This window comes from Xenopus laevis, chromosome 4L (assembly GCF_017654675.1).
Source record: "Xenopus laevis strain J_2021 chromosome 4L, Xenopus_laevis_v10.1, whole genome shotgun sequence".
Classification (NCBI taxonomy): Eukaryota; Metazoa; Chordata; class Amphibia; order Anura; family Pipidae; genus Xenopus; species Xenopus laevis.
The window spans coordinates 97,438,663-97,463,533 of NC_054377.1; the positions used below are offsets into that span (position 1 = coordinate 97,438,663).

Here is a 24,871-nt window from a genome sequence, read left to right on the forward strand (position 1 = left end):
ATGCCTAAGCTGGTTTCTTTTACAAACTTTGACTTTGGGCATAGCAATGAACTATAAAAATTCATAGCTGCCTTGAATTGGGAGTGAAAAGAGTTTACTGATCTGTGGTCTACCGTTAGTGAAATAATGTCACATTACTCTTCCTTTTTTTGAGTACAACCAAAACCAATAGCCAGTCAAATGTGAAGCCCTCTGAATAAACAACCCCCTCCCTTCACCCAGCTTCAGCCTTTAGGTGTCATCTATGAACACCCCCACAAGTGTGGGTGCTCCAATATGGATGTTAAATGCAACTGTGCCTATTGATGCTAGGGATCATGAAGCTACCCACCACCCTGCACCTGATGGTAACTCCAGGATTTCCACAGCAGGCAGACCAGACTTCCATCTAGTGAATCAGATGCCAATGATGTTGTCTCACAAATGTGGGTCAACCACATTCTATATTATTCCATCAGGCTTAAAGACAAGGAAATTAGGGGATGCACCAAATCCAGGATTCGGTCGGCATTCGAGCAGGATTCGGATTCGGCCGAATCCTTCTGCCTGGCTGAACCGAATCCAAATCGTGGGGAGGGAAATCGCGTGACTTTTTGTCACAAAACAAAGAAGTAAAACATTTTTCCCCGTCCCAACCCTAATTTGCATATGCAAATTAGGGTTCGGATTCGGTTCGGTATTCGGTGCATCCCTAAAGGAAATGATAAGTTACCGGTGGGCAGGTTTCTATATGTTATATACCCCTTCTGAATAAATCTTAATTTTTTCCAGACTGGTGCTCCTCATAGTAAACTCCCTAACAAAGTGAAGCAGAAATGATACTTCAAAGTGCTTTGAATCAGACAGACCTAAGGTTTGGCTTCTTCTAACATTGCCTTGAACTGATGTGCTCATATGTATGTTAAAGAAGGTTCAGGGGTTTAATTATGTGGGGAGGAGGCACTTTTGGTAAATTTGTCCTGGGCTTTCTTGTGTATAGAATAGGGTTATAAGGTGTGGAATAAATATCCTCATAATACATACAGTAGGGTCAAATCCTAACTGTTATTAAAGCAGTGAATAATCATGTGCAAACACAGGTATAAACATGTGTGTAACATATAACGAAAGGTATGTTTTAAAATGCACTTTTTTCAATATATAAAGATAGCAAAATACTTATTGATGCTCTATTTCCAACATGTGTCAAGGTCACACTTTACACATATACACACACATACACACACACACACACACATATACACACACATATACACACACACACACACATATATACAATTACACACACACACATTTATGAAGGGGGGGGGCAGAGGTTTTCCCACATTTTTGGCAGAACGAAAAGCCCAAAGTTCTATACAAATGAACAGAAAATGTGCAGTTTTCCTCAGGTTGTGGTGAACAATCCATTGGCCAGTGTAACACACCAACTTGCTGTTTCCAGTAATAAATCTGAAAACAAATATTTGGCAAACAAACCGGACCTGAGTGTACATTTGCAAATCAAGATAAATATGGAAATATCTATTTTCTGTGGGAAAACAAGTCTTGCATTGAATGATTTGAGACCGTTTGTAAGTTGTGTGTGAGTTGGTGTCACTATTGGTTAGTTGCAGTACATCAGTAAGACAATCCTGTGAGGAGCCCCTGTATATTATTAGAGGCTTGTGGCCGGGCTGTGACACTACCTCAGTGCGAGTGTATATTTAGCAATTGCTGCTCGGTGTGCCTGTGAGCTTGTGTGCCTGTGTGCCAGGAGGTCGCGCCTCCCATGTGGCTGAGTGTGAGGCCCAGCAGCCAGTCATAGGGTGGGGGAGACGGGCACGCGCCTTGGCCGAACTCAGAGTCCGGGCAGGAACTATTCACCTGGCGGGACAGAGATTCGCTCGTCACTATCACACCGGGACTTGTTGCTTTTCCGCTTGGAGCATAAATGTACTTCACGCCTGTCAGTAGCAACAGCCCGGAGGGGTAATAGAACTAAAGAGGCGCCTACAGCCGCTCTGGTACCTGTGTGTGGGCGCGCCGGGCGAGGTGCTGTTGGAGTCACTCGGGCGATACAGGAAATCACAAACACACTCCCATCACTTTTCCATTGGCCTCGAGTTACTCATTAACTGGCAGCGCGGCCACTTCGCTGTGGGAATATTCTGACTCCTGGGAATATTCTGACTCCTGGGAATATACCGCCGTGTTGCGCACGAACATGTTGTACCTGTGGGCTGGAGCCACCGTCTGAGACAATTCCAGAGGCCTGACTGACGATGCGCTGCTGCGGGGAGTACCAGGTAATGGCACAGTAACTGTAACACATGCACATTGTCTCTCTATTGCCCACAGATAATTCATGGACTAAAGTTGGTGTCTTCTTTAACGGCCTCTTCTGTAGTTGCAGAACTACAATGGCAGCGTTTTCTCGTCAGGCGCTGAAGTTTGCGCCTGGAGAATGAAAGTTTGTCTGTACCCGGGGCTGAACATAATGTGGGCGCGAAGCTTTTGCCCTGGGGCATAGCAGTGTGTGTGGCTGCTTTATATGGCTCTCTACTCACGTGCAGTAAACATTAGAGAAACATTCAGCTTTAGAGAAATGGTTAACCAAATAATCGTGGCAAGAGAGTCTGCACACTACTACACCACACTTACACCACACTACTACACCACTCTACTACACTACACTATTACACCACACTACTACACCACACTTATACTACACCACACTGCTACACCACACTGCTACACCACTCTACTACACCACACTATTACACTACACTATTACACCACACTATTACACCACACTACTACACCACACTTACACCACACTACTACACCACTCTACAACAGCACACTATTACACTACACTATTACACCACACTACTACACCACACTTACACCACACTACTACACCACACTATTACACCACACTATTACACCAAACTATTACACCACACTTCTACACCACACTACTACACCACACTATTACACCACACTATTACACCACACTACTACATCACACTATTACACCACACTATTACACCACACTATTACACCACACTACTACACCACACTATTACACCACACTACTACACCACACTACTACACCACACTATTACACCTCACTACAACACCACACAACTACACCACAGGCTTGTGCCACTCCTTAACATCGGTGGGTACTTAGCTTGGCACCCTGCACAATAAAGGTACCGACTTATTCCCGTAGGAACAGTAACAAACCCTGAATATGAATATATATTTTCTCATTTCAGTTTATTTCAGCTTTTTTCATCTGCCTTGTCTGTACAGAGCCATAGGAATGAACTTTACCATTTACTATATGGTGTGTAGCATAAAGGCTGCATGAAGAGTTTTCTAGGCTAATGGCTGAAATCCACCAGTGTGTGCAGTGACAGGCCAATTCTATTTGCCAGATGTTGGCAGAGAAAACACTTGGTCTTACATTAGCCATATCCTGGGTATGCTATTTATATCAGTGTGCCAGCATCCTTTAACTCAATGATCCCTAACCTGTGGCTCATGAGAAACATCCCTTGGATGTTGCTCTGAGTGACCTCAAAGCAGGCACATACATTTGAATTCCTGACTTGGAGACAAGTTTTTTTGAAATAAAAAAACTGATATAATACCAATAGGATGGGGACCCCTGCTTTAACTGATCCCTAACCCCAACCGATCATAAGGGCCAGGGTCTTAAAGGAGAAGGAAAGTCGTTTAGCACTTGGGTGCCAAATGTTAGACATCCCCAAGTGAATGTATTCTCTTACCTGAAACCCTGGGCCGGTGCTCCTATCAGCAGAAAACTGCCCCGGCCTGGGAAGAAGAAGCCGGAAGAGAAGCGCTCCGTGGTGTTCACTTCTGTAATAACCCCAGGCCGGTGCAGTTTTCTGCTGATAGGAGCAACGGCCCAGGGTTTCAGGTAAGTAAATACATTCACATGGGGGTGCCTAACATTTGGCAACCCAAGTGCTAAACGACTTTTCTTCTCCTTTAAAGGAGAAGGAAACCCCCAGGGCGCTAAACCCCTCCCCCCCTCCCCTGTGCTGCCCCCCCTCCCTCCTCCCCCCTGGCCTACCTGTCCCCTGGGCAAATGCCCCTAACTTTTTACTCACCCCTCTGCGCAGGTCCTGTCCACGGAGTACGCAGTCGCCATCTTCTCCCACGCGCGTCTTCTTCCTGCTCTGATCGGCGTTTTCTGGCGCATGCGCAGTAGGAACAGGTACCGGTACGGCTCTACTGCGCATGCGCCGAATGTCACGAAGTTTTCCGATTTCACTTCGTGACATTCGGCGCATGCGCAGTAGAGCCGTACCGGTACCTGTTCCTACTGCGCATGCGCCAGAAAACGCCGATCAGAGCAGGAAGAAGACGCGCGTGGGAGAAGATGGCGACTGCGTACTCCGTGGACAGGACCTGCGCAGAGGGGTGAGTAAAAAGTTAGGGGCATTTCCCCAGGGGGACAGGTAGGCCAGGGGGGAGGAGGGAGGGGGGGCAGCACAGGGGAGGGGGGGAGGGGTTTAGCGCCCTGGGGGTTTCCTTCTCCTTTAAGGGTAAAAAAAATAATATCTCCAGATTATGCCTTTAATTATGAACAGTAAGCCTTCAAAATCACAATGCTGCATAACTAGTTTGTCCTTTAGCAGTGGACTTTTGTTGGCACTGAGTCCTCTTGTAATCTAGATATTTTATAATTTAGATATCTATAACCTAGAATCTTGATTAGATTAGCAGGTAAGGTGCAGGTGTTGGGCAGTCCTAACTCTCATTATTTTGAAGCACAGTAGGAGATGGATATTGGGTTGCCCCCTGGCTAGTAACAGTGCTGTTTGATGCCAATGTTATTAATCAGAAAGTGAGAAATTTAGGAAGGCTGTTTTTTATGTTTTTTAATAAAAAAAGGGAGCTCTATGTAGTAAGCTAGTTGGAGCATGTACACATAGATAAGATATATATATATACTCTATTGTATACACCAGTCAGGTCTGCCAGGCATCTTGATCCTGTGAGAAGACTGACCGGTATCCCACAAGGATGCCATTGGCTCTCCTGAGCATCTGCAAATGGAATAAAGTGGAATGGATAGGTGGGTGATGCTATTAATGTTTTTGGGGTATTGCTTAATAAAACCAGTGCCAATTCTTAACTTTTAAAGGCACTCTTCCTTTATTGTAGAGATACAAAACAATGTAAGGTGCTCTTTAAATACTCCCACATGTGCATGCGGACTACTAAAATGGATTCTGTCATGATTTTTTACTGTGCAGTTTTTATTTCTAAATTACACTGTTTGCATTACAAATAATTCACTCTACCATACAAAACTTATTGGTGTGTAAGCAGTCGCCTCAGGTCATTGTGCCTGATTTTGTACTCACAGAAAGCGCTAGCACTTTACAATGGAACTGCTTTCAGCTAAGCTATTGCTTTTCCTACTTGTAGAGTTGGATTTTTACTTTTGACTGCTATTCTCATATCAACCAGGGAGCTGTTATTCTGTTACCTTCCCATTGTTCTGCAGATGGGCTGCTGGACGGGGAAGGGAGGTAGTGATACCACTCCAACTTGCAGCACAGGAGTAAAGAGTGGCTAAAGTTTATCAGAGCACAAGTTACATGGCTGAGAAACTAAAAACATGTCTAGCCCCATGTCAGATTTCATAATTAAATATAGAAAAACATGTTTGCTATCTCTGGTTCTAGCCGGTAAATATTGGTGATTTCACGGTAACCTTGTACCTTATTACCTTATTATTATTTATTTTCTTTTTTATTCTTTTACCTATTCTTATTGTTGTTTATGATTTTATGTGTATACTTTGTGCATATATTTTTCAATAAAAGCAAAACTGAATTGAAAAAAAAGAAAAACATGTTTGCTCTTTTGAAAAATGGATTTCAGTGCAGAATTCTTTTTGAGCAGCGCTATTAACTGATGCATTCTGGGGAAATGCAGAATCCCTTAAAGCAAATTGTGCACAAATTACCTTGTGGATCAGCTTTGTCTGAGTGTTTATACAAATAGTCTGCTGGCACCAAACTCAAAAATTGTAATCTTTACATACAGTAAAATTATATCACATAGTTTGTGTATGCCATCAACCATTAGAAGTGAACCCCCAGTTAAAGTCTGCCTGCTGCCAGCCCCCAGCCCTTGCATGATATCATGTCTGGGTTTAGGATGAAGCAATTTCCAGTTTTATGGTGGCAGTGGGGGGCATGGGGGATTGCAGGTCCATCCAAATAGACCCCAGGCAGGTTTCTGTTCCAAGCATTCAGAGCCAGGCTATCAGACAGGGAACGCTAAAGCTACTCATTGCATAGAAAACCTGGTTATGAGCACCCATATCTATATGTTCCACAGACATATACCTCCATTAGTTGTGGGAAGCTGATAGGGCTGGGATATGTCTGGATAACTCTAATATCTGTAGTAATAATAAAGCAGTAATCATGTGATTGTGTTGCTGTCAAGGCAAAGTGTCTTTGAAGTTCAGATAAAACCTGCTAAAATAATTCACCAAGGAAATGATACATCATATAAAATTGAATTATTTTAGCAAGTTTTCTCTTATGGATAATTCCTTTAGTATCCAGCACTGTCTGGAAACAGAGACAGTCACTTAAAATTAGTGGGGATGCATGCAGAGCAGAAGGCAGTAGGTTTTGCAGGAGATGTGGAATATGAACACTTTTTACTTATGTATCATTATGAGTTTTTTGTCTTTAGAACACCTTTAATATGTATTTAATAGGGTGCATACCTCCCAACATTTGAAAAATAGAAAGAGGGACAAAAAGATCTGCAATTTTTGTTTGACCACACCCATTTTATGGTCATACTCCCTAAATACCACACCCATTTTACAAAATTTGGCTGGTTATGGAAAGTTTGAACACATTTCTGGGGTTTATGTGTTTTTACAGTTTTACTAGTGAAAGTGATTTGCTCTTTGCAAGTCACAGTTTCCCCAAGATTCCTGCTTATCTTAAACAGTTACAATTGTATCTTTGCTCATCTGAAATTGTTACAAATGTATCTAAGTGCAGCTGCCGAGTATTCTGGGCTCTATGCCAAAAGCCTCTTATTTAATTACATTTTAGAAACAATTGTATCTCTTTCTGGCTGTTCAGTGCAGGAGATCAAAGAGATAAAGTTGGGGCATTTCAGTAACAATCCGGGACTGCGGGTTGAGCTGTCAAAATCTGGACTGTCCCGCGAAAAACAGAACATTTGAGAAGTAGGATAGGGTATGAAGTTTGGAAATTTGCTCCATGTGAAATTGCCTCCTTAGGTAAAGTAAAAATCATTTAACCATTTAACCATTTATATGCTGAAGTGGAATCTCATATTTTATGCTTCTCATGTTTGAAGGGGTTGTTCATCTTAAAATTAAATGTTAGTATAGTGTAGAGTTATTCTAAACAATTTGCAATTTTTTTTCATTTTATAGTATTTGTTGTTGTTCGTCAGCTCTCCAATTTGGAATTTCAGCAGCTATCTGATTGCTAATGTCCAAATTGCCCTAGCAACCAGGCAGTGGCATGAATGAGAGACTGGAAGATGAATAGGAGAGGCCTGAATAGAAAGATAAGTAATAAAAAGTTACAATAACAATAACATTATAGTCTCACAGAATAGATTTAACCCTTTAAGTGCCACAGAACGTAGAATCTACGTTCTGTGGAAAAGTAACTTGAAATGCCACAGAACGTAGATTCTACGTTCTGCAGCACTTCCGGGTTGTGGAGCGGAGGAGCGGCTGTTAGAGCCGCTCGCTCCGTTCCGCTTCGATCCCCTGCCCCTAGGCAACGAGCAGAGCAGGGGATCGAGTGGGCGCGATCGCCCAGGGGCCCAAAAGCAGCAGCAGGCACGTGTTACTTACGTGTCCTGCTGCTGCAGCCTGCACTGCGCCGTTGATCTCCGCCCCCACAGCACAGGAACACGCAGATCATCGCAGATTTCTTCCTGGGACCCCTCCACATCGTGTGCAACAGTCTTCAGCGACTTTTTCAGGTTAGTGCAACAATTACACACACAAACACACCAACACACACTTATTACAGTAATACACACTTAAATTCACACTTACACACACTTACACATACATTTTTGGGGATTGGGGGGGTCACTTACACTCACTGCACTTACACACATGTGCACACGCACACGCGCACATAACATGTAATTTACCATTTGTACACACGCACACGCACATACATGGCATTGTGGCTTTTTTTTTTTTTTCTTATCGCATCGTCTCTTTTTTTGGCTGAAAAAAATGTTTTATTGCCATTACGAATAGCGTATTCGCTAACCGTACTGTGCAATATCTTTTGTATGTTATTTCGGTGATTATATTGCAATTTTGGGTATTTTGGTGCATTTTTAGCCATTTTATTGAATTTTTAGCCATTTTATTGCATTTTCAGCTCTGCATATGTTATGTTCACTTGTTTCTAGCCGTATAACCTGTTTGGCCCAGCTAAAATATTCAAACTGTGATTCTGACGGCCGATAACACTATTCTGGAAAAAAAACATTGATTTTTGTGGTTTTATTGGATTTTTTTTCATTTCACTCTTTACTGCCTTATTTTGTTTTGCCTTGTAAATTTTATCTACTATATATCCATTTGGGGGTCTCTGTGCGCCACATAGTTTGGTATATCTATGCATATTGAGCATCAAAGTGTTCAGTAGACCCCTGGCGTTCATATTTAGGATGTTTTATGCTGATACGTTACGAAATGTGGGGCATATAATGGGGTAAAATTCAAGCTTTGTGACGATTTTCAGAAATTTGATAAAAAAACGTTATGTTCAGCATTGCTTTGCAGTTTGGCAGTTTGTAGTAGAAACACTTATTTACCCATATTGGATTCGTCAGAATGTGTACTTTCTGAAAATATATGGTTTTCTGGGGTCTCTGTACTGTTAGGTGGTCTAATGTCGCATAATACACACACCGGGTGGTTATGTTGCAGCAGCCAGCGCGTCAGCCGTGAAAATGTCTATACATATTGTCATTTGGGGGTCTCTGTGCGCCACATAGTTTGGTATATCTATGCATATTGGGCATCAAAGTGTTCAGTAGACCCCTGGCGTTCATATTTAGGATGTTTTATGCTGATACGTTACGAAACGTGGAGCATATAATGGGGTAAAATTCAAGCTTTGTGACGATTTTCAGAAATTTGATAAAAACCGTTATGTTCAGCATTGCTTTGCAGTTTGGCAGTTTGTAGTAGAAACACTTATTTACCCATATTGGATTCATCAGAATGTGTACTTTCTGAAAATATCTGGTTTTCTGGGGTCTCTGTACTGTTAGGGGGGTCTAATGTCGCATAATACACACACCAGGCGCTTATATTGCAGCAGCCAGCGCGTCAGCCGTGAAAATGTATATACACTATTGTCATTTGGGGGTCTCTGTGCGCCACATAGTTTGGTATATCTATGCATATTGGGCATCAAAGTGTTCAGTAAACCCCTGGCGTTCATATTTAGGATGTTTTATGCTGATACGTTACGAAACGTGGAGCATATAATGGGGTAAAATTCAAGCTTTGTGACGATTTTCAGAAATTTGATAAAAAACGTTATGTTCAGCATTGCTTTGCAGTTTGGCAGTTTGTAGTAGAAACACTTATTTACCCATATTGGATTCGTCAGAATGTGTACTTTCTGAAAATATATGGTTTTCTGGGGTCTCTGTACTGTTAGGTGGTCTAATGTCGCATAATACACACACCGGGTGGTTATGTTGCAGCAGCCAGCGCGTCAGCCGTGAAAATGTCTATACATATTGTCATTTGGGGGTCTCTGTGCGCCACATAGTTTGGTATATCTATGCATATTGGGCATCAAAGTGTTCAGTAGACCCCTGGCGTTCATATTTAGGATGTTTTATGCTGATAAGTTACGAAATGTGGGGCATATAATGGGGTAAAATTCAAGCTTTGTGACGATTTTCAGAAATTTGATAAAAAACGTTATGTTCAGCATTGCTTTACAGTTTGGCAGTTTGTAGTAGAAACACTTATTTACCCATATTGGATTCGTCAGAATGTGTACTTTCTGAAAATATATGGTTTTCTGGGGTCTCTGTACTGTTAGGTGGTCTAATGTCGCATAATACACACACCGGGTGGTTATGTTGCAGCAGCCAGCGCGTCAGCCGTGAAAATGTCTATACATATTGTCATTTGGGGGTCTCTGTGCGCCACATAGTTTGGTATATCTATGCACATTGGGCATCAAACTATTTAGTAGACCCCTATGTTTATATTTAGGATGCTTTATGCTGGTAATGATACATGGACAATACGATGCTGGAAAGTTGAAGCTTTGAGGCAATTTTCAGATATTTCACCAAAACCGCCAAATTTGGCAAAGCCTTGCGACTCAGTAGTTTGGAGCAGAAAGGCATGGGTACCCATTTTAGATTCTGTAGAATGTGTACTTTCCAAAAATGTATGGGTTTGGGGGGTAAACATATATTTCTGTGTTTTTACCCCACAAAAATGCAGACAATGTGCTGATTTTTCATTAGCTGAAGTTACCCACAGGACAATTTGTATGTGCTAACTTCATTTTGGGGCCTCTAAATGCCATATACTTTGGTAAACCTATGCACAGTGGGCACCAAACTGTTTGGAGGACCCCTGGCAATCACAATTTGGGTGCTTTTTTGTGATACGTATTGATACATGGGCGATATGATGCTGGATAGTTGAAGCATTGAGGCAATTTTCAGATATTTCACCAAAACCGACAACTTTGGGAAAGCCTTGCGACTCAGTAGTTTGGAGCAATAAGGCATGGGTACCCATTTTAGATTCTGTAGAATGTGTACTTTCCAAAAATATATGGGTTTGGGGGGTAAACATATATTTCTGTGTTTTTACCCCACAAAAATGCAGTCAATGTGTTGATTTTTCATAAGCTGAAGTTACCCACGGAACTGTTTGTATGCGCTAACTTCATTTTGGGGCCTCTAAATGCCAGATACTTTGGTAAACCTATGAACAATGGCCACCAAACTGTTTGGAGGAACCCTGGCAATCATATTTAGGGTGCTTTTTCTTGGTGCGTAACGATGCATGGGTGATATGGTGCTGAGAAGTTGAAGCTTTGAGGCAATTTTCAGATATTTCACCAAAACCGACAATTGTGGGAAAGCCTTGCGACTCAGTAGTTTGGAGCAGAAAGGCATGGGTACCCATTTTAGATTCGGTAGAATGTGTACTTTCCAAAAATATATGGGTTTTGGGGGTAAACATATATTTCTGTGTTTTTACCCCACAAAAATGCAGTCAATGTGTTGATTTTTCATTAGCTGAAGTTACCCCGGGACTGTTTGTATGCGCTAACTTCATTTTGGGGCCTCTAAATGCCAGATACTTTGGTAAACCTATGAACAATGGCCACCAAACTGTTTGGAGGAACCCTGGCAATCATATTTAGGGTGCTTTTTCTTGGTGCGTAACGATACATGGGTGATATGGTGCTGAGAAGTTGAAGGTTTGAGGCAATTTTCACATATTTCACCAAAACCGACAATTGTGGGAAAGCCTTGCGACTCAGTAGTTTGGAGCAGAAAGGCATGGGTACCCATTTTAGATTCTGTAGAATGTGTACTTTCCAAAAATATATGGGTTTGGGGGGTAAACATATATTTCTGTGTTTTTACCCCACAAAAAATGCAGTCAATGTGTTGATTTCTCAGTAGCTGAAGTAAAGTCCTGATCAATTTGGATGTGCTAACTTCATATTGGTGTCTCTAAATGCCAGATACTTTGGTAAACCTATGCATAATGGGTATCAAACTGTTCAGTGGACCCCTGGCAATCATATTTCAGGGGCTTTTTCTTGGTACCTAATATAATTTGGGATATGCGGAGCAGCAAAATAAAACCTTTGAAATGATTTTTCAGAATTTTGAATTTTTTTTTGAAAAACCGCTATGTTCAGACAAGCTTTTATGTTTGGTAGTTGGGAGTAGAGAGACATAGTTACCCATTTTGTAATCGGCAGAATGTGTACTTTTCAAAAATGTATGGTTTTCTGGGGTAAACCTACGGTTTCAGGAGTTTTTGCCTTGGAATCTAAAGCATGCCGTTTTCTGCCTTAGTGCTTTCAAAATTCGGTAATATACTGCCGGGAGTTTTTGAGATACAGAAGTCCTAAATCTCCCTAAAACTATACATATCTGGTATTGGCACGTTCGAGAGACATAAGGCTTTCCAAATCAGTTGGATTTTCATCCGTAAAATGAAATATTTTTCTGGTATAAATTGATATACGATGAAAAATGGTAATTTTTCATTTTTTTTTGGTATTTAGCACTATAAATTTTTTTGCACAGGTGGAAATACATGAAAACTCAGGCAGATTTAGAAAGCTCAGTTTCTACCGAAAAAAACAATGTATAGTTTTCCTAGGTAAACTATAGGTTTCCCCTCAGAAAATGCCCCTAAAGTGAGAGAGAACAAAATGTTTCAAAAACGGCTGGCATTTTGTGTAACCAAAATGTGAAATTCTGCTGGCACTTAAAGGGTTAAGCTGCTAGGATCAGCGACCCTGGTTTGAAAGCTGGAAAGAGTTAGAAGAAGAAGGCATATAGCTTAAAAACCATGACAAATAAAAAATCAGGACCTATTGAAAAGTTGCTAAGAATTGGCCATTCTATAACTAAAAGTTAAAGGTGTGGTTCACCTTTATGTTACCTTTTAGTTATAGAATAGCCCATTGTTAGCTACTTTTCTTTTGGTCTTAATTATTTATTTTGTATAGCTTTTTAATTATTTGCCTTTTTCTGCTGACTCTTTGCAGCTTTTCAAATGGGGGTCACTGACTCCATCTAAAAACAAATGCTCTATAAGGCTACCTATGTATTGTTATTGCTACTTTTTATTGCTCACCTTTCTGATAAAGCCCTCTTATTATTATTCTAGTCTCTTATTCAAATCAATGCATAGTTGCTATGTTTATTTGGACCCTAGCGACCAGATTGCTAAAACTGCAAACTGGAGAGCTGCTGAATAAAAAGCTAAATAACTCAAAAACCACAAATAATAAAAAATGAGAACGAATTGCGAATTGTCTCAGAATATCACTCTCTACATCATATTAAAAGTTAACCCCAAGGCGAACAACCCCTTTAACTTAAAGGTGAACCAACCCTTTAAATTAATAGCTGTTTTTTTTTTTTAAAGTAGAGTAAACCTGGTACATTCAGTTGAAAGTGCAGTAGAGAGACTTTCAGTTTTATAAAAGACATGTCAACCTCTGATGCGGATGACTAATGAGAGAAAAGATTCCACAGTCTCTTGCTAGTCAAATGTTGACGTTTGGGAGATATTAGTGGACTGATTTTTGTATAACTGAGCACAAGGGTTACTTAAGATATTTATTATTGGTCGGTACATAGCAGAGATTTATTTACACAGCAGAAGGAAAAGGAGCAGAGCTATCAATGGCCCTGGCAATGCAAACACATAGTACATTAGAAAATTAGAGGGAATATACATCTCTACACAAGTCAAGCTAAAGTATTCAAATGGGACCCTTTGCAGAGCCAGCAACCCACTGTTATACAAATATGTCAATTATTTCTTAGGAATAAAGCCAGTTCTAAAAGTTTCTAAATGTGAGTGCAGCAAGGAATTTGCAAATGGGAACAAATAATGTATATATTTACAGATAAACCATATAGACCAGCTACATCATTTTTATTATGTGTGCTGCAAATAAATATTGGTGTTACAGGGAGGCCACATATCTTTTTGTGTATGCTTCTAATCTGTCAACAAGGACAGAACCAGCACAGGCCAAACATCATTTTGGCTCAAATGTATTTAGTTTTGGCAAGCAAACAATTTGTTAATCTGCTCTCGACAGACTGCCAAGTGTTCTGCGTTAAAGAAACATTCTGACATATTGTTTAATATGGAATACATTGTAGGACTATCGAACATGCTGACATTATTTGATTTAGTCTGTGTTGTGCAAAGTTTATATGCAGTCTGCTTTCTTTACACACTGTGCAGGATTTATCAGAATTCCAGTGTTATTGCGACACCAGAAAAGTAGGGTGCAATGTAATTTGCATGCGTGCATATTACCAGCACTAAGTTTTGTACAAGTTTTTTAATTTCCTCATTGTGAATTGAAACCTCCTCAAAGGCAGAGGTTAATCCCAAGGATCCCTTGAATCCATGCACCTTGTACCTTGCAACATGCACGTATGCAACAAAGCAGACACAGGCTTTTTGTATAGGTAAATTACAGCTTTGTATAACTGCTCAAGTGCAGTTGCCAATAGCAACCAATCAGGTCTTTTACTTTCACTTTCCAAAGTGTAGTAGACTGTTAAAAACTAATTTCTAATTGGTTTCTATTGGCAACTTTGCTTGTGTAACCACACTATGGCCCTAAATAAGCACCATTAAATCCAGCAAAATTATAAAGTTTATATGCACTTTTCCCAAGAATTGCAACCATGCAGGGAGGTGTCAGCCTATGAAAAATGTGACCAGAGGTAGATTAATTAAAACAACTATATGGGGTGTGACTTGATGTGGTATAATGGCTTACATAGTTACATAGTTAAATCAGGTTGAAAAAAGACAAAGTCCATCAAGTTCAACCCCTCCAAATGAAAACCCAGCATCCATCACATAAATTCTATATACCCATACCTATGCTAACAATAGAGTTTAGTATCACAGTAGCCTTTGATATCATGTCTGTCCAATAAATCATCCAAGCCATTCTTAAAGGCATTAACAGAATCAGCCATCACAACATCACCCGGCAGTGCATTCCACAACCTCACTGTCCTGACTGTGAAGAACCTCCTACGTTGCTTCAAATGAAAGTTCTTTTCTTCTAGTCTGAAGGGGTGGCCTCTGGTACGGTGATCTCTTTATGGGTAAAAAGGTCCCCTGCCATTAGTCTATAATGTCCTCTAATGTATTTGTAAAGTGTAATCATGTCCCCTCGCAAGTGCCTTTTTACCAGAGAAAACAACCCCAACCTTGACAGTCTACCCTCATAATTTAAGTCTTCCATCCCTCTAACCAGTTTAGTTGCACTTAGTCTCTGCACTCTCTTCAGCTCATTTATAGCCCAAAACTGAACTGAATGACAATTGACTTGACAATTGTATCATACAGTTGTAACAAAAAACCTGTGTTTTGGAAAATGTATGCATTTGCACAGACTAAATTATTAATAAAATAAGGTGCCAGGGAATGTGCATTGATAAATCACAACATGTGATCATAGAACAATATAAGATGAGCTGTCCAATAGGAAGTCAATCCTGAATGTCAAGTAATTGAAAGCAATAAGCATTATTTGTATGTCTTTTTTTGTTGTCTGGGTCTGACTCAAAACATTGTAACAGGAGTGGGGTCTTTTCGAGGCCAGTTCATGAGCCGTCTTGCAACATTGTTGTTTATTTGTTGCAAGGGAACGGGACCATTGGGACCACTGATTAAAGGGTTAACCTTTGAGTTAACTTTTAGTATGATGTAGAAAGTGATATTCTGAGACAATTTGCAATTGATTATTATTTGTGTTTTTTCAGTTATTTAGCTTTTTTCAGCAGCTCTCCCGTTTGAATAAAAGACTGGACTATGAATAGGAGAGGGTCTAAATATAAAGACAAGTAAAACAAAATACATTTGTAGGCTTACAGAGCATTTATAGACAGACGATGGGTGGGGCCAATTTAAAAAACATGTTTTTATATGTGGCTTTGTGGTTTTTATATGTTTAAATGGCTTTTTTCATCCTTACTCTGCTTATAAAACCTACATGCTGCATGGCTCAATATTTAATTCAAATATATTACTGCTTGGCCTGCACCAGAACTGGTCAAAATCTATTATTCTTCCTCTCCTCACTCAACCTCTATTCTCCTAGTATCTTTTCTTTACATACTATAATCTATTATTCTGTCTATTTGGCCTCTTTGTTCTCATAGAAATAGGGAATGGGCATGAAATAGGCTAAATGTTTAGCAGTATGATGGCCCATTGACACCTGGGCCCACCGGGAGTTATACTGGTATCCCGGTGGGCCAGTCCGACACTGTGTGTGAATACACATGTAGGGGCACATTTACTAAGGGTCGAATATCGAGGGTTAATTAACCCTCGATATTCGACCATCGAAGTAAAATCGTTCGACTTCGAATATCGAAGTCGAACGATTTAGCACTAATACTTCGATCGTTCGATTCGAAGGATTATTCGTTCGATCGAACGATTAAATCCTTCGAATCGAACGATTCGAAGGATTTTAATCCAACGATCGAAGGAATATCCTTCGATCAAAAAAACATAGGCAAGCCTATGGGGACCTTCCCCATAGGCTAACATTGAGTTCGGTAGCTTTTAGCTGCCGAACTAGGGGGTCGAAGTTTTTCTTAAAGAGACAGTACTTCGATGGTCGAATAGTCGAACGATTTTTAGTTCGAATCGTTCGATTCGAAGTCGAAGTAGTAGTCGAAGGTCGAACTAGCCCATTCGATGGTCGAAGTAGCCAAAAAACACTTCGAAATTCGACGTTTTTTTTATTCGAATCCTTCACTCGAGCTTTGTAAATGTGCCCCGTAGTGTATTTTAGCGCAGAAATGCAAAAGTATGGATTTTAGTGTTGAAATCCCCTTTGTGTGTGCGTGTGCATACAGGCTAATTCTGTGTCTTTTAGTGGATTTACAGCAAAGAGATTATGGGAGCAGATTAGGATGTTTCTACACAGACAAAGAAACAGCCTGGTGTGCCATTAACCTTAAAGGAGAACTAAACCCTAAAAATGAATAGGGCTAAAAATGACATGCTTTATATACTGCACTTATTGCACCAGCCTAAAGTTTCAGCATCTCAATAGCAGCAATGATCCATGACTTCAAACTTGTCACAGGTAGGGTTGTCACCTGGCCGGCATTTTACTGGCCTGGCCGTTAAAAATGATGGTTGATCCCAATGTTATTAATTAGGAAAATAGATAAATATAAAGGAAGGCCGGTATTTTTTTCCAGAAAAGGTGGCAACCCTAGTCACAGGGGGTCACCATCTTGAAAAGTGTCTGTGACACTCACATGCTCAGTGGGCTCTGAGCAGCTGTTGAGAATCTAAGCTTAGGGGTCGTCACTAATTATCCAGCAGAAAAAGATGATGCTACAGGGTTGATTATTAAATTCTGATGCTAATTGCACTGGTTTCTGTACTGCCATGTAGTAATTATCTGTATTAATTACTAATCAGCTTTATATTGTGACATTTCTATTCTATGTAGAAGAAGATGGAGAGCTACTGGGGCATCTTTGGAGACACAGATCTTAACTGCTAAAGGGCTGTGGTTGCCTTGGGCTGGTACAGAAGAACAAAACATAATGTACAATATTTTTAGCTACTTCTTTAGTTTAACTTTCCTTGTCCTTTAAGCTCAAATGAGGCATAAGAATATGTGGCCTGGTAAATGTTATATTATATAGGAAACCTAGACTTTTCTCAGTACTGAAATACTCAAACTGAAATCAGACAACATATTTTTTCCACTTTAGATAACAATGCAATGGTAAAAGTTTATATAAAATGACTAAAAATGGAAAATCCTTCTTTCAGGTGTCTGAAGTTTCCAGACAGAGACAATGGAGGCCTTTGATTTATCGGAAATGTACAGATATCCCATGGTTGGTTCTATTTTTTGTTTTCTGGTCTGGTTTGGTAAGTATCATGTTTATAGTTTAAAATCCATGTTTTACTTTTTGTATTATTCTGTACCAAACTGAATATAAAAGTTTAAAACAACACGATACATTGTTAAGCAATGTTTCATTAAATTCTAACTGAACATGAATTTAGTGTGAGCAGACTATAACATTGCTGGCCAATGAACTACTGGCTTTCATGACAGATTGTTGTCAAGTAGTTCACATTTCACTTAATGATGAGAAATAGCTAGGAAATGTAAATTCAACATACTTGTGTAAAATTTAACATAAAGCTCTGTATCCCCTTAACCCTGTAACATGCAGGCATCTTTTGCTTGTGCTAATTTCATTTCAATGAAAATTTCGATTTTTTTTAAGAAATCGCTATGATTTCTTGGCAAATTAAAAAAAACATGTTTCTGTGTAAAAACAGCACATCTTAGTTTAAATGCTCCAAAAAAAAACAAAAAACGGGATTACTTTGCTTTGTCCTATGGCTGCTTAAATATAACAGATGTTTTTTGTTTTTTTTTACTGTATAAACCAGGCTGCTTGACCTAGTTTTGTGTCAATAATGATTACTGCTTGTACTGACTCTACTTTCTGTACAACTCTGACACTTTCTGTTGTATAGTGCTTTGCCCTCCAGGAGCGCTTTACAAATAAAAATATACATACATACATACATACAACTGATGTGTTTAAAGGAGTAACTGTGTTTTAAGGAGTAACCCATAGCAAAAAAATCATATTGGTTGCCATGTACTAGGGACAATTTGCCCAATGTAATCCCCAATAACTGCCTCTCTGGACCATAAAACTGAACATTCTTCTCTTTTCTTGTACTCTGCTTTTCATATAGTAGACCTTACTCACCATACTTCCTTAAGTTATTTATTTCTTGAGCCCTTCCACACTTGGGCTGCTTTACAGGATTGAGTTCTGTTTGTACAGGTGTTCATAGCAGGATATGCTTTGGTGGCTGGAGCTGCAGAGAGACTTGTGTTTGGCTATGATAGCTATGGAAACGTCTGTGGGAGAAGAAACACTCCTATTCAAAATGCCCCCTTTTCTGGACAAGACATGACATACCGGAAGTAAGTGCATTTGTCAAAATAATCTGTAAAATAATTTATTTGATATGCTTTTTCTCCTTCCATATTAAAGAACAAGGGCCTCCCCCCCAGTGATTAAAATCAATTACCTGATACCCCAGGCCAGGTCTTCTGTTAGCAGAACATTGCACAAGCCTGGGGTACTTTTGTGAGACCACCATGGAGAGATCTTCTGCTGCTTCTTTCTTCATGCTGGGTGTGCATGTACAATAGTGTGAAGAGCCAAATTATTAGCAAAAACACAACTCTTTCACTCTACTGCATGTGCAATGGCTAGGGGCAACAGAAGAAAGAAGTGGAAGAAGACGATCGCTCAGTGGTGCTCACACATAAGTGCACCAGGTTGGTGCAGTTTCCTGCTAACAGGAGCTCCAATCTGGGGTATCAGGTAAACTATTAAAATCACTGATGTGTGAATATCATTTGGCACCCTTTCCTTCTACTTTAAAATGAGCACAATGTTGAATGTTTCTAATAAACCATGAAGAACTATTGTTGTTCAATCTCTAAAATAAAATCTTGTTTTAGAATAAATAGAGTAATATTATAAATGTTCTCCAATGTTAGAGGGACAGTAAGAAAAAATATGTCACTATGCAAAAACATAAGTGATCTGTGCATAAAATGTCCCAAATTTTAGACGTATACAAGTAGGACATCAGATTGTCAGAATATGTTTTAGACATTTTAATTCTTTCAGCAGCCAAAATATGTTCTGAGGTATTTTAATTCTTTCAGCAGTACTTACTCTAGTAAATATGAATATTAAAAGGATGATTATTATTTCTGACAGACACGTTTTCTTTTTGGATTCTTGCAATTTGGAGATCAGAAACTTAAAGATCAATTCAGTTGCATTGTGTGTGTCAAATTGTCCTCAGGAACAGCTAAACACGCTACATGATGTGCAGTTATTTGCTAAGAACAATGGTGAGTTACATGCAGTTTTCTTGAGTTGCGCAAAACAGTTAAATGTGCATGCTGAGGCATCAGGTTGCAGCCCCATGCCAAATTAGTAAAGGTGCTACTTACATGTCTGTCTTTGCAATAACACTAAACAAAAACGTAATTAAAATGCCGATTAATCTCACCAATATGCTTCTGAAGTTCCACTATGTTCCACTGCTTAGAACACACACACACACACCTGTATACCTGTAGTACTGTTTTACAGTCCACTTTAACAGAACAACACTTTGGGGGTTATTTATCAAATTTTCTACCTTGTATAAACTCACAACTTGAATGGTTGCTTATTTATGAATAAAACAGAATGTAAAAAACTCAAACGCAAATTACCAAAAAAAAACCCAGAAAATCATAAAGGCTAAAACTTCTTCAAATGGTTCAAGGGGACTCTGCCATTGACTTCTACATAACCTTGACTGATTTTAGCGGGAGTATTTTTAGATTTGCAGCTTCGGGCATAATAAATCTCGAAAAGTTAGAGGTTTTTTTTAACCCTGAAAAATTTGAGTTTTTACTGAAACTACCCTAGAAAAACTCGAATTTTTTGGGAAAACACAACCCCTTTTGAGTGACCAAAGTCCACTGTATATTTCAAGGAACAGCAAAGAGTTTCCTCATTCTAAATATGATCTAAATATTATGTTTGAATCATATATCAGAGTTTATAGTATAAAAAATAGTAGAGCTTCTTAAAATCCATAGTTACGTATCAGCATTGCTAGAAAACAACATGCAGTAAATTTTTTACCTAGAAAAGTTCCTCTGAAGCTGCCTCAGCTCAGAGGTACTTGTTAGATCAGGGGTCTCAACATTTTTTTTCTAGAGTTGTACTGAGATGTAAAAAGTGTTGGCAAGCCACATAAGAATGAAAATCCTTCAAAGTATAAAGTAGTAGAGCCAGGCACTAGCAGATTAACTGCAAAACATTTATTGACACGACATGTTTCGGGCAAAGCCCTTTTTCAAGTGTTATCACTTGAAAAAGGGCTTGGGCCAAAACATTTTATGTCAATAAATGTTTTGCAGTTATCCGGCTAGTGCCTGGCTCTACTACTTTATACTTTGATGCTTCAGCCTTGTATGGACAAACGCAGAGCCTTAGGTACGAATAAGGCATACTTGGAACCAGTACTTTATACAATGAAAATATTTCATTGAGGATGCAAAATAAAAGCTGTGGTTGTCTATTAGATGATTGGGACAGAAGGCAGTAGCCACTCTTGCTTTGGTCACACTGAACAGGGGTCAGGCGATTCTTTTAGAATTCTTTCAGAATTGTAACCCATCGCTATTAGTCAGAATACTGCATTCATTAGTCTTAATGCATTTTACCGTTTGATTGTTTGCCAAGGGTCTCCCCTGTTCTTGAGAATGACTCAAACTGCATTAAATATTAGTTTAATAATGTATATTGCTATATACTACATGTGTGATTCATTTTACAATGCCAAATAGATGAGGCATATAACTGTTAGCAACATTTTCCTTTAAAAAAACCTTTTAAACCCTACTCAGAGAGATGTATATTATTATGCAGGTTCATATCTATGTGTGTATACATTGAACTACACCGAATATACAACACAGACAAACGCTTTGGAGTGGTGTCCTGTTCTCCCAGTCCCTTCAAGGTATGGATTAACAAAATATAGCATTAATGTTCCAGTTACAGGATGTGTGCATCCTTGATGTAGCTAATGATGAAGAACACTATGCTTAATCCCTACGTACAAAAATGGAGGACTTTATTGAAGTTACTGATGTTATAGGTGAATAGCAGTTGCAAATTGGGTCATATAAAATCAAGTAGAAGATGTCTTGCAGTACAATATGATGCCCATTGAGATAATTATCTAGTGGTCTAGGAGAAGCAAGTATAACTCCAGAATTGCATGCACACCCTGTTTTTTGTTTCAAAACAAAAGTTTGGGTACACAATATGGTGGAAGAGACACTGTGCCTAATAATGTGAAGGAGACATGTCAGAGGGTATTAAGCCTCATTTATGAATGCAAGTGCAAGTGCTAGTTTGAATGCAAAATTGAGTGCATAGTCACACTATTTGTAAAGTAACTTGTGTCTATACATGCTCCTTTGCAACTTGCATTGAAGGCCAGTGCACCTTCAGCTTACTGTGATGAAATACACGCAAGTGTGCACGTTGATTCAAGGGAACCTAGAATTACCAGCAACCAGGACCTTCTAATTCCTGGGTTTCCTTAGCAGTTGTATTAGTTACTGCAACTGACTTGCATCAAATTAGTAATTACATTAAAGAAGAAGGAAAGCTGCTGAGGCAGATTATTACCAATAGTTTAGCCGCAATAATGCAAGCTAGAACGCTATATTTATCCTGTAGAATGCTTTACCATACCTGAGTAAACAGCTCTAGAAACTCATTCTGTTTGTTTAGGATAGCAGCTGCCATATGAGCTTGTTGTGACATTACGTCCTGCCCGAGTCACTCCCTGCTCACTCATAACTCTGAGCTCAGATTACTTAAGGGAGGGGAGGAAGGAGAGGATTAAACTGAGCATGCTCATGCCAAGCCCTGGAGGTTTAAGCTGAAAACAGGAGGTCTGATACAGAAGCCCATGTGTACACAATAGAAGGAAAGTAATGCTGTGTTTCTTTTGACAGAGGACTCAGAGCAGCATTACTTTGAGGGTTTACTGGTGTATTTATACAGACCTTTCTGATAAAGCTTACTTAGTCTTAGCCTTTCCTTCTCCTTTACTAATGTGCAGAAGTGACACCATCCCAACACCAGTGCAACAGGAAAAGTGTGCCCTACAACTTGCATGATATTTACAAAAAATGATGCTAATTTCTGGTGCAGAATGGTTTGTGTGAATATTGCACTTTGTACATTGTGCTGCATTTACAGTATTTAGTGACTAGGAATCCTTTTTTTTGTTTCTCTTTACCAGTATCTGAAAGCTGCAGAAGCAAGTTCATTAGTTTTATGTAATAAATGCTGTTAAATATGTGATTCATGTATGATATCTTGATGGTGTAAATACATCACTGCTTCCTACAAAAGTATACCACTGCTCTTAAGTCCCTTTGGCTTTTACCTTAAGTCCCTTAGGCTTTTTTTTTTTTTTTTTAAATCACTCTTATTATTCAGGGTATTTTTCCCATAACTGTTTTAATATTCTGTATATATAAGTGTTCTGCCTTTAGTTACTACAGCACTAATTGGAGACACCTAGTGGTGATTATATGAATTAATTTTTCCTTTCCTTAAAAGGGGTGTTCACCTTCCAAACACTTTCTTCAGTTCAGTTGTTTTCATATTGTTACCCAGAAATAAAGACTTTTTTCTATTACTTTCCATTATTTGTTTTTTACCGTTTTTCCCAAAATCTAAGTTTAAAGTTGAATGTTTGTGTCTTTGGTGTTTGAGTCTGGCAGCTCAGTATTTCAGGTGCAGATTCTGAACTGTTACAATTTTGCAACATTTAGTTGATACATTTCTCAGCAGCATCTCTGGAGAATTAGCAACTATTGTATCAATTCTAACAGCTGCCTGTAATGATACCCAGAGATTCTACTCAGCAGGGACAAAGATAAGAAATGTATCAACTAAATGTATCAATTTAGAACAGTTTACAGGGTCGGCGACCCCCCCTTCCAGAGCTACTTTATAAGGTGAAAAATAACACTTTACACTTCAATATTAGAAAAACGGCCCCACCTGCTTTACGGGATTGGGTTGATCTGGAGGCTGACTGTGCTGAAGATGGCAGGTTGACACAGCTGTTCTGGCTTCCCCAACGGTCTAGACCCCCCAACGTAGGGTTATTGCCAACGACCAAAGTTCTCCTACATATTTGGGATGTCTTAAATAAAAATTGGGGGCTCACCACCTTTCCATCCCCGCTGACCCCTATAGTAGCATTGAAATACTTTATTGCGAATGTTAACTTGCATCTTTGGGATTCTAAGGGTGTCTCCACTATTGGCCAGTTATATTTTGCTTCCTCTTTGTTGAGTTTTGATGATCTTGTTAACAAATATCAGCTTCCTCAAAATCAATATTATGCATATCTTCAAATTATTCATCTGCTGCAATCTCACATTCCCAATGTTAAAACCATGAGACCTCGTACCAGAATTGAATATCTTTGTAACGTAGCATGGAATGGTAGAGCGATTATCTCGGACTGCTACCAGCAACAACTTCACTTGCCAGAGGACTTCAAATTCCCTTATATGCTAAAATGGGAGGAGGATTTGCAGACCCAATTTACGTCACATCAATGGCAACAATGCCTCACAGCTTCGAAGGGTGCCTCATGTTGCACTAATCACGTGGAAACGCATACGAAAGTAACACACCGTTGGTACCTCACTCCACAACGAATAGCTAAAATAGCACCCCACCATTCTCCGTTCTGCTGGAGAAACTGTGGTGAGATTGGCTCCCTTTTGCACATGTGGTGGCTGTGTCCCACGGTTCAACCGTTCTGGACTGGTGTGTTTGCATTGATTAAGGATAGACTGAAATGCGACCTTCCTTTCCAACCCCAAATAGGATTATTGCAGATTTATCCTGATAACTGTTCTTATGATAACCCAAAGTTGCTATTTCAAGTGTTCAATACTGCGGTCACTCTGATTGCGAGGACTTGGAAGCTTAATGTGACCCCTACCATATCCTGTTTAATGCAACAACTGGACTCAAGGGAAGTTATGGAACGCTTGGCAGCAGGATCCATAGAGGATAAGCTTAAATGTGCTCAGATATGGGATCCGTGGCACCCCATCACAGCTGATTGAAACATTGTATCTGAATGACTCTGTTTCTAGGGCTTCCCATGATCTGATAAAAACCCTGTCCTATTGTGATTTCATGCATAGTTGAGTTTTTGCCATGTACTGCCGTGTATTCTTTTTCTTTTTTTTTTTACTTTGGTTTTGCTACTCTTATCTTTTATTTTTCTTGAGTTACCTCAATCTGTATAACTTACGATGTTGATATGTGGGGTTTTTTTTGTAAGCTCCTTAAAAGCAACGTATTAATGTTATATATACCT

The 24,871-nt window shown here is 39.5% G+C and overlaps 1 protein-coding gene across 1 annotated transcript in view; it reads left to right on the forward strand.

Moving 5' to 3' along the window:
• The first annotated feature begins 1,694 nt into the window (after positions 1–1,694).
• Positions 1,695–24,871, forward strand: part of slc44a3.L (solute carrier family 44 member 3 L homeolog) — a 46,306-nt gene continuing 23,129 nt past the window's right edge. The window contains exons 1-5 of the mRNA XM_018258536.2: positions 1,695–2,288; positions 17,657–17,758; positions 18,700–18,842; positions 19,654–19,790; positions 21,367–21,460. Coding sequence (XP_018114025.1) covers positions 2,265–2,288; positions 17,657–17,758; positions 18,700–18,842; positions 19,654–19,790; positions 21,367–21,460 — 500 coding nt within the window. The 5' untranslated portion in view covers positions 1,695–2,264. The remainder of the gene's footprint in view (positions 2,289–17,656; positions 17,759–18,699; positions 18,843–19,653; positions 19,791–21,366; positions 21,461–24,871) is intronic.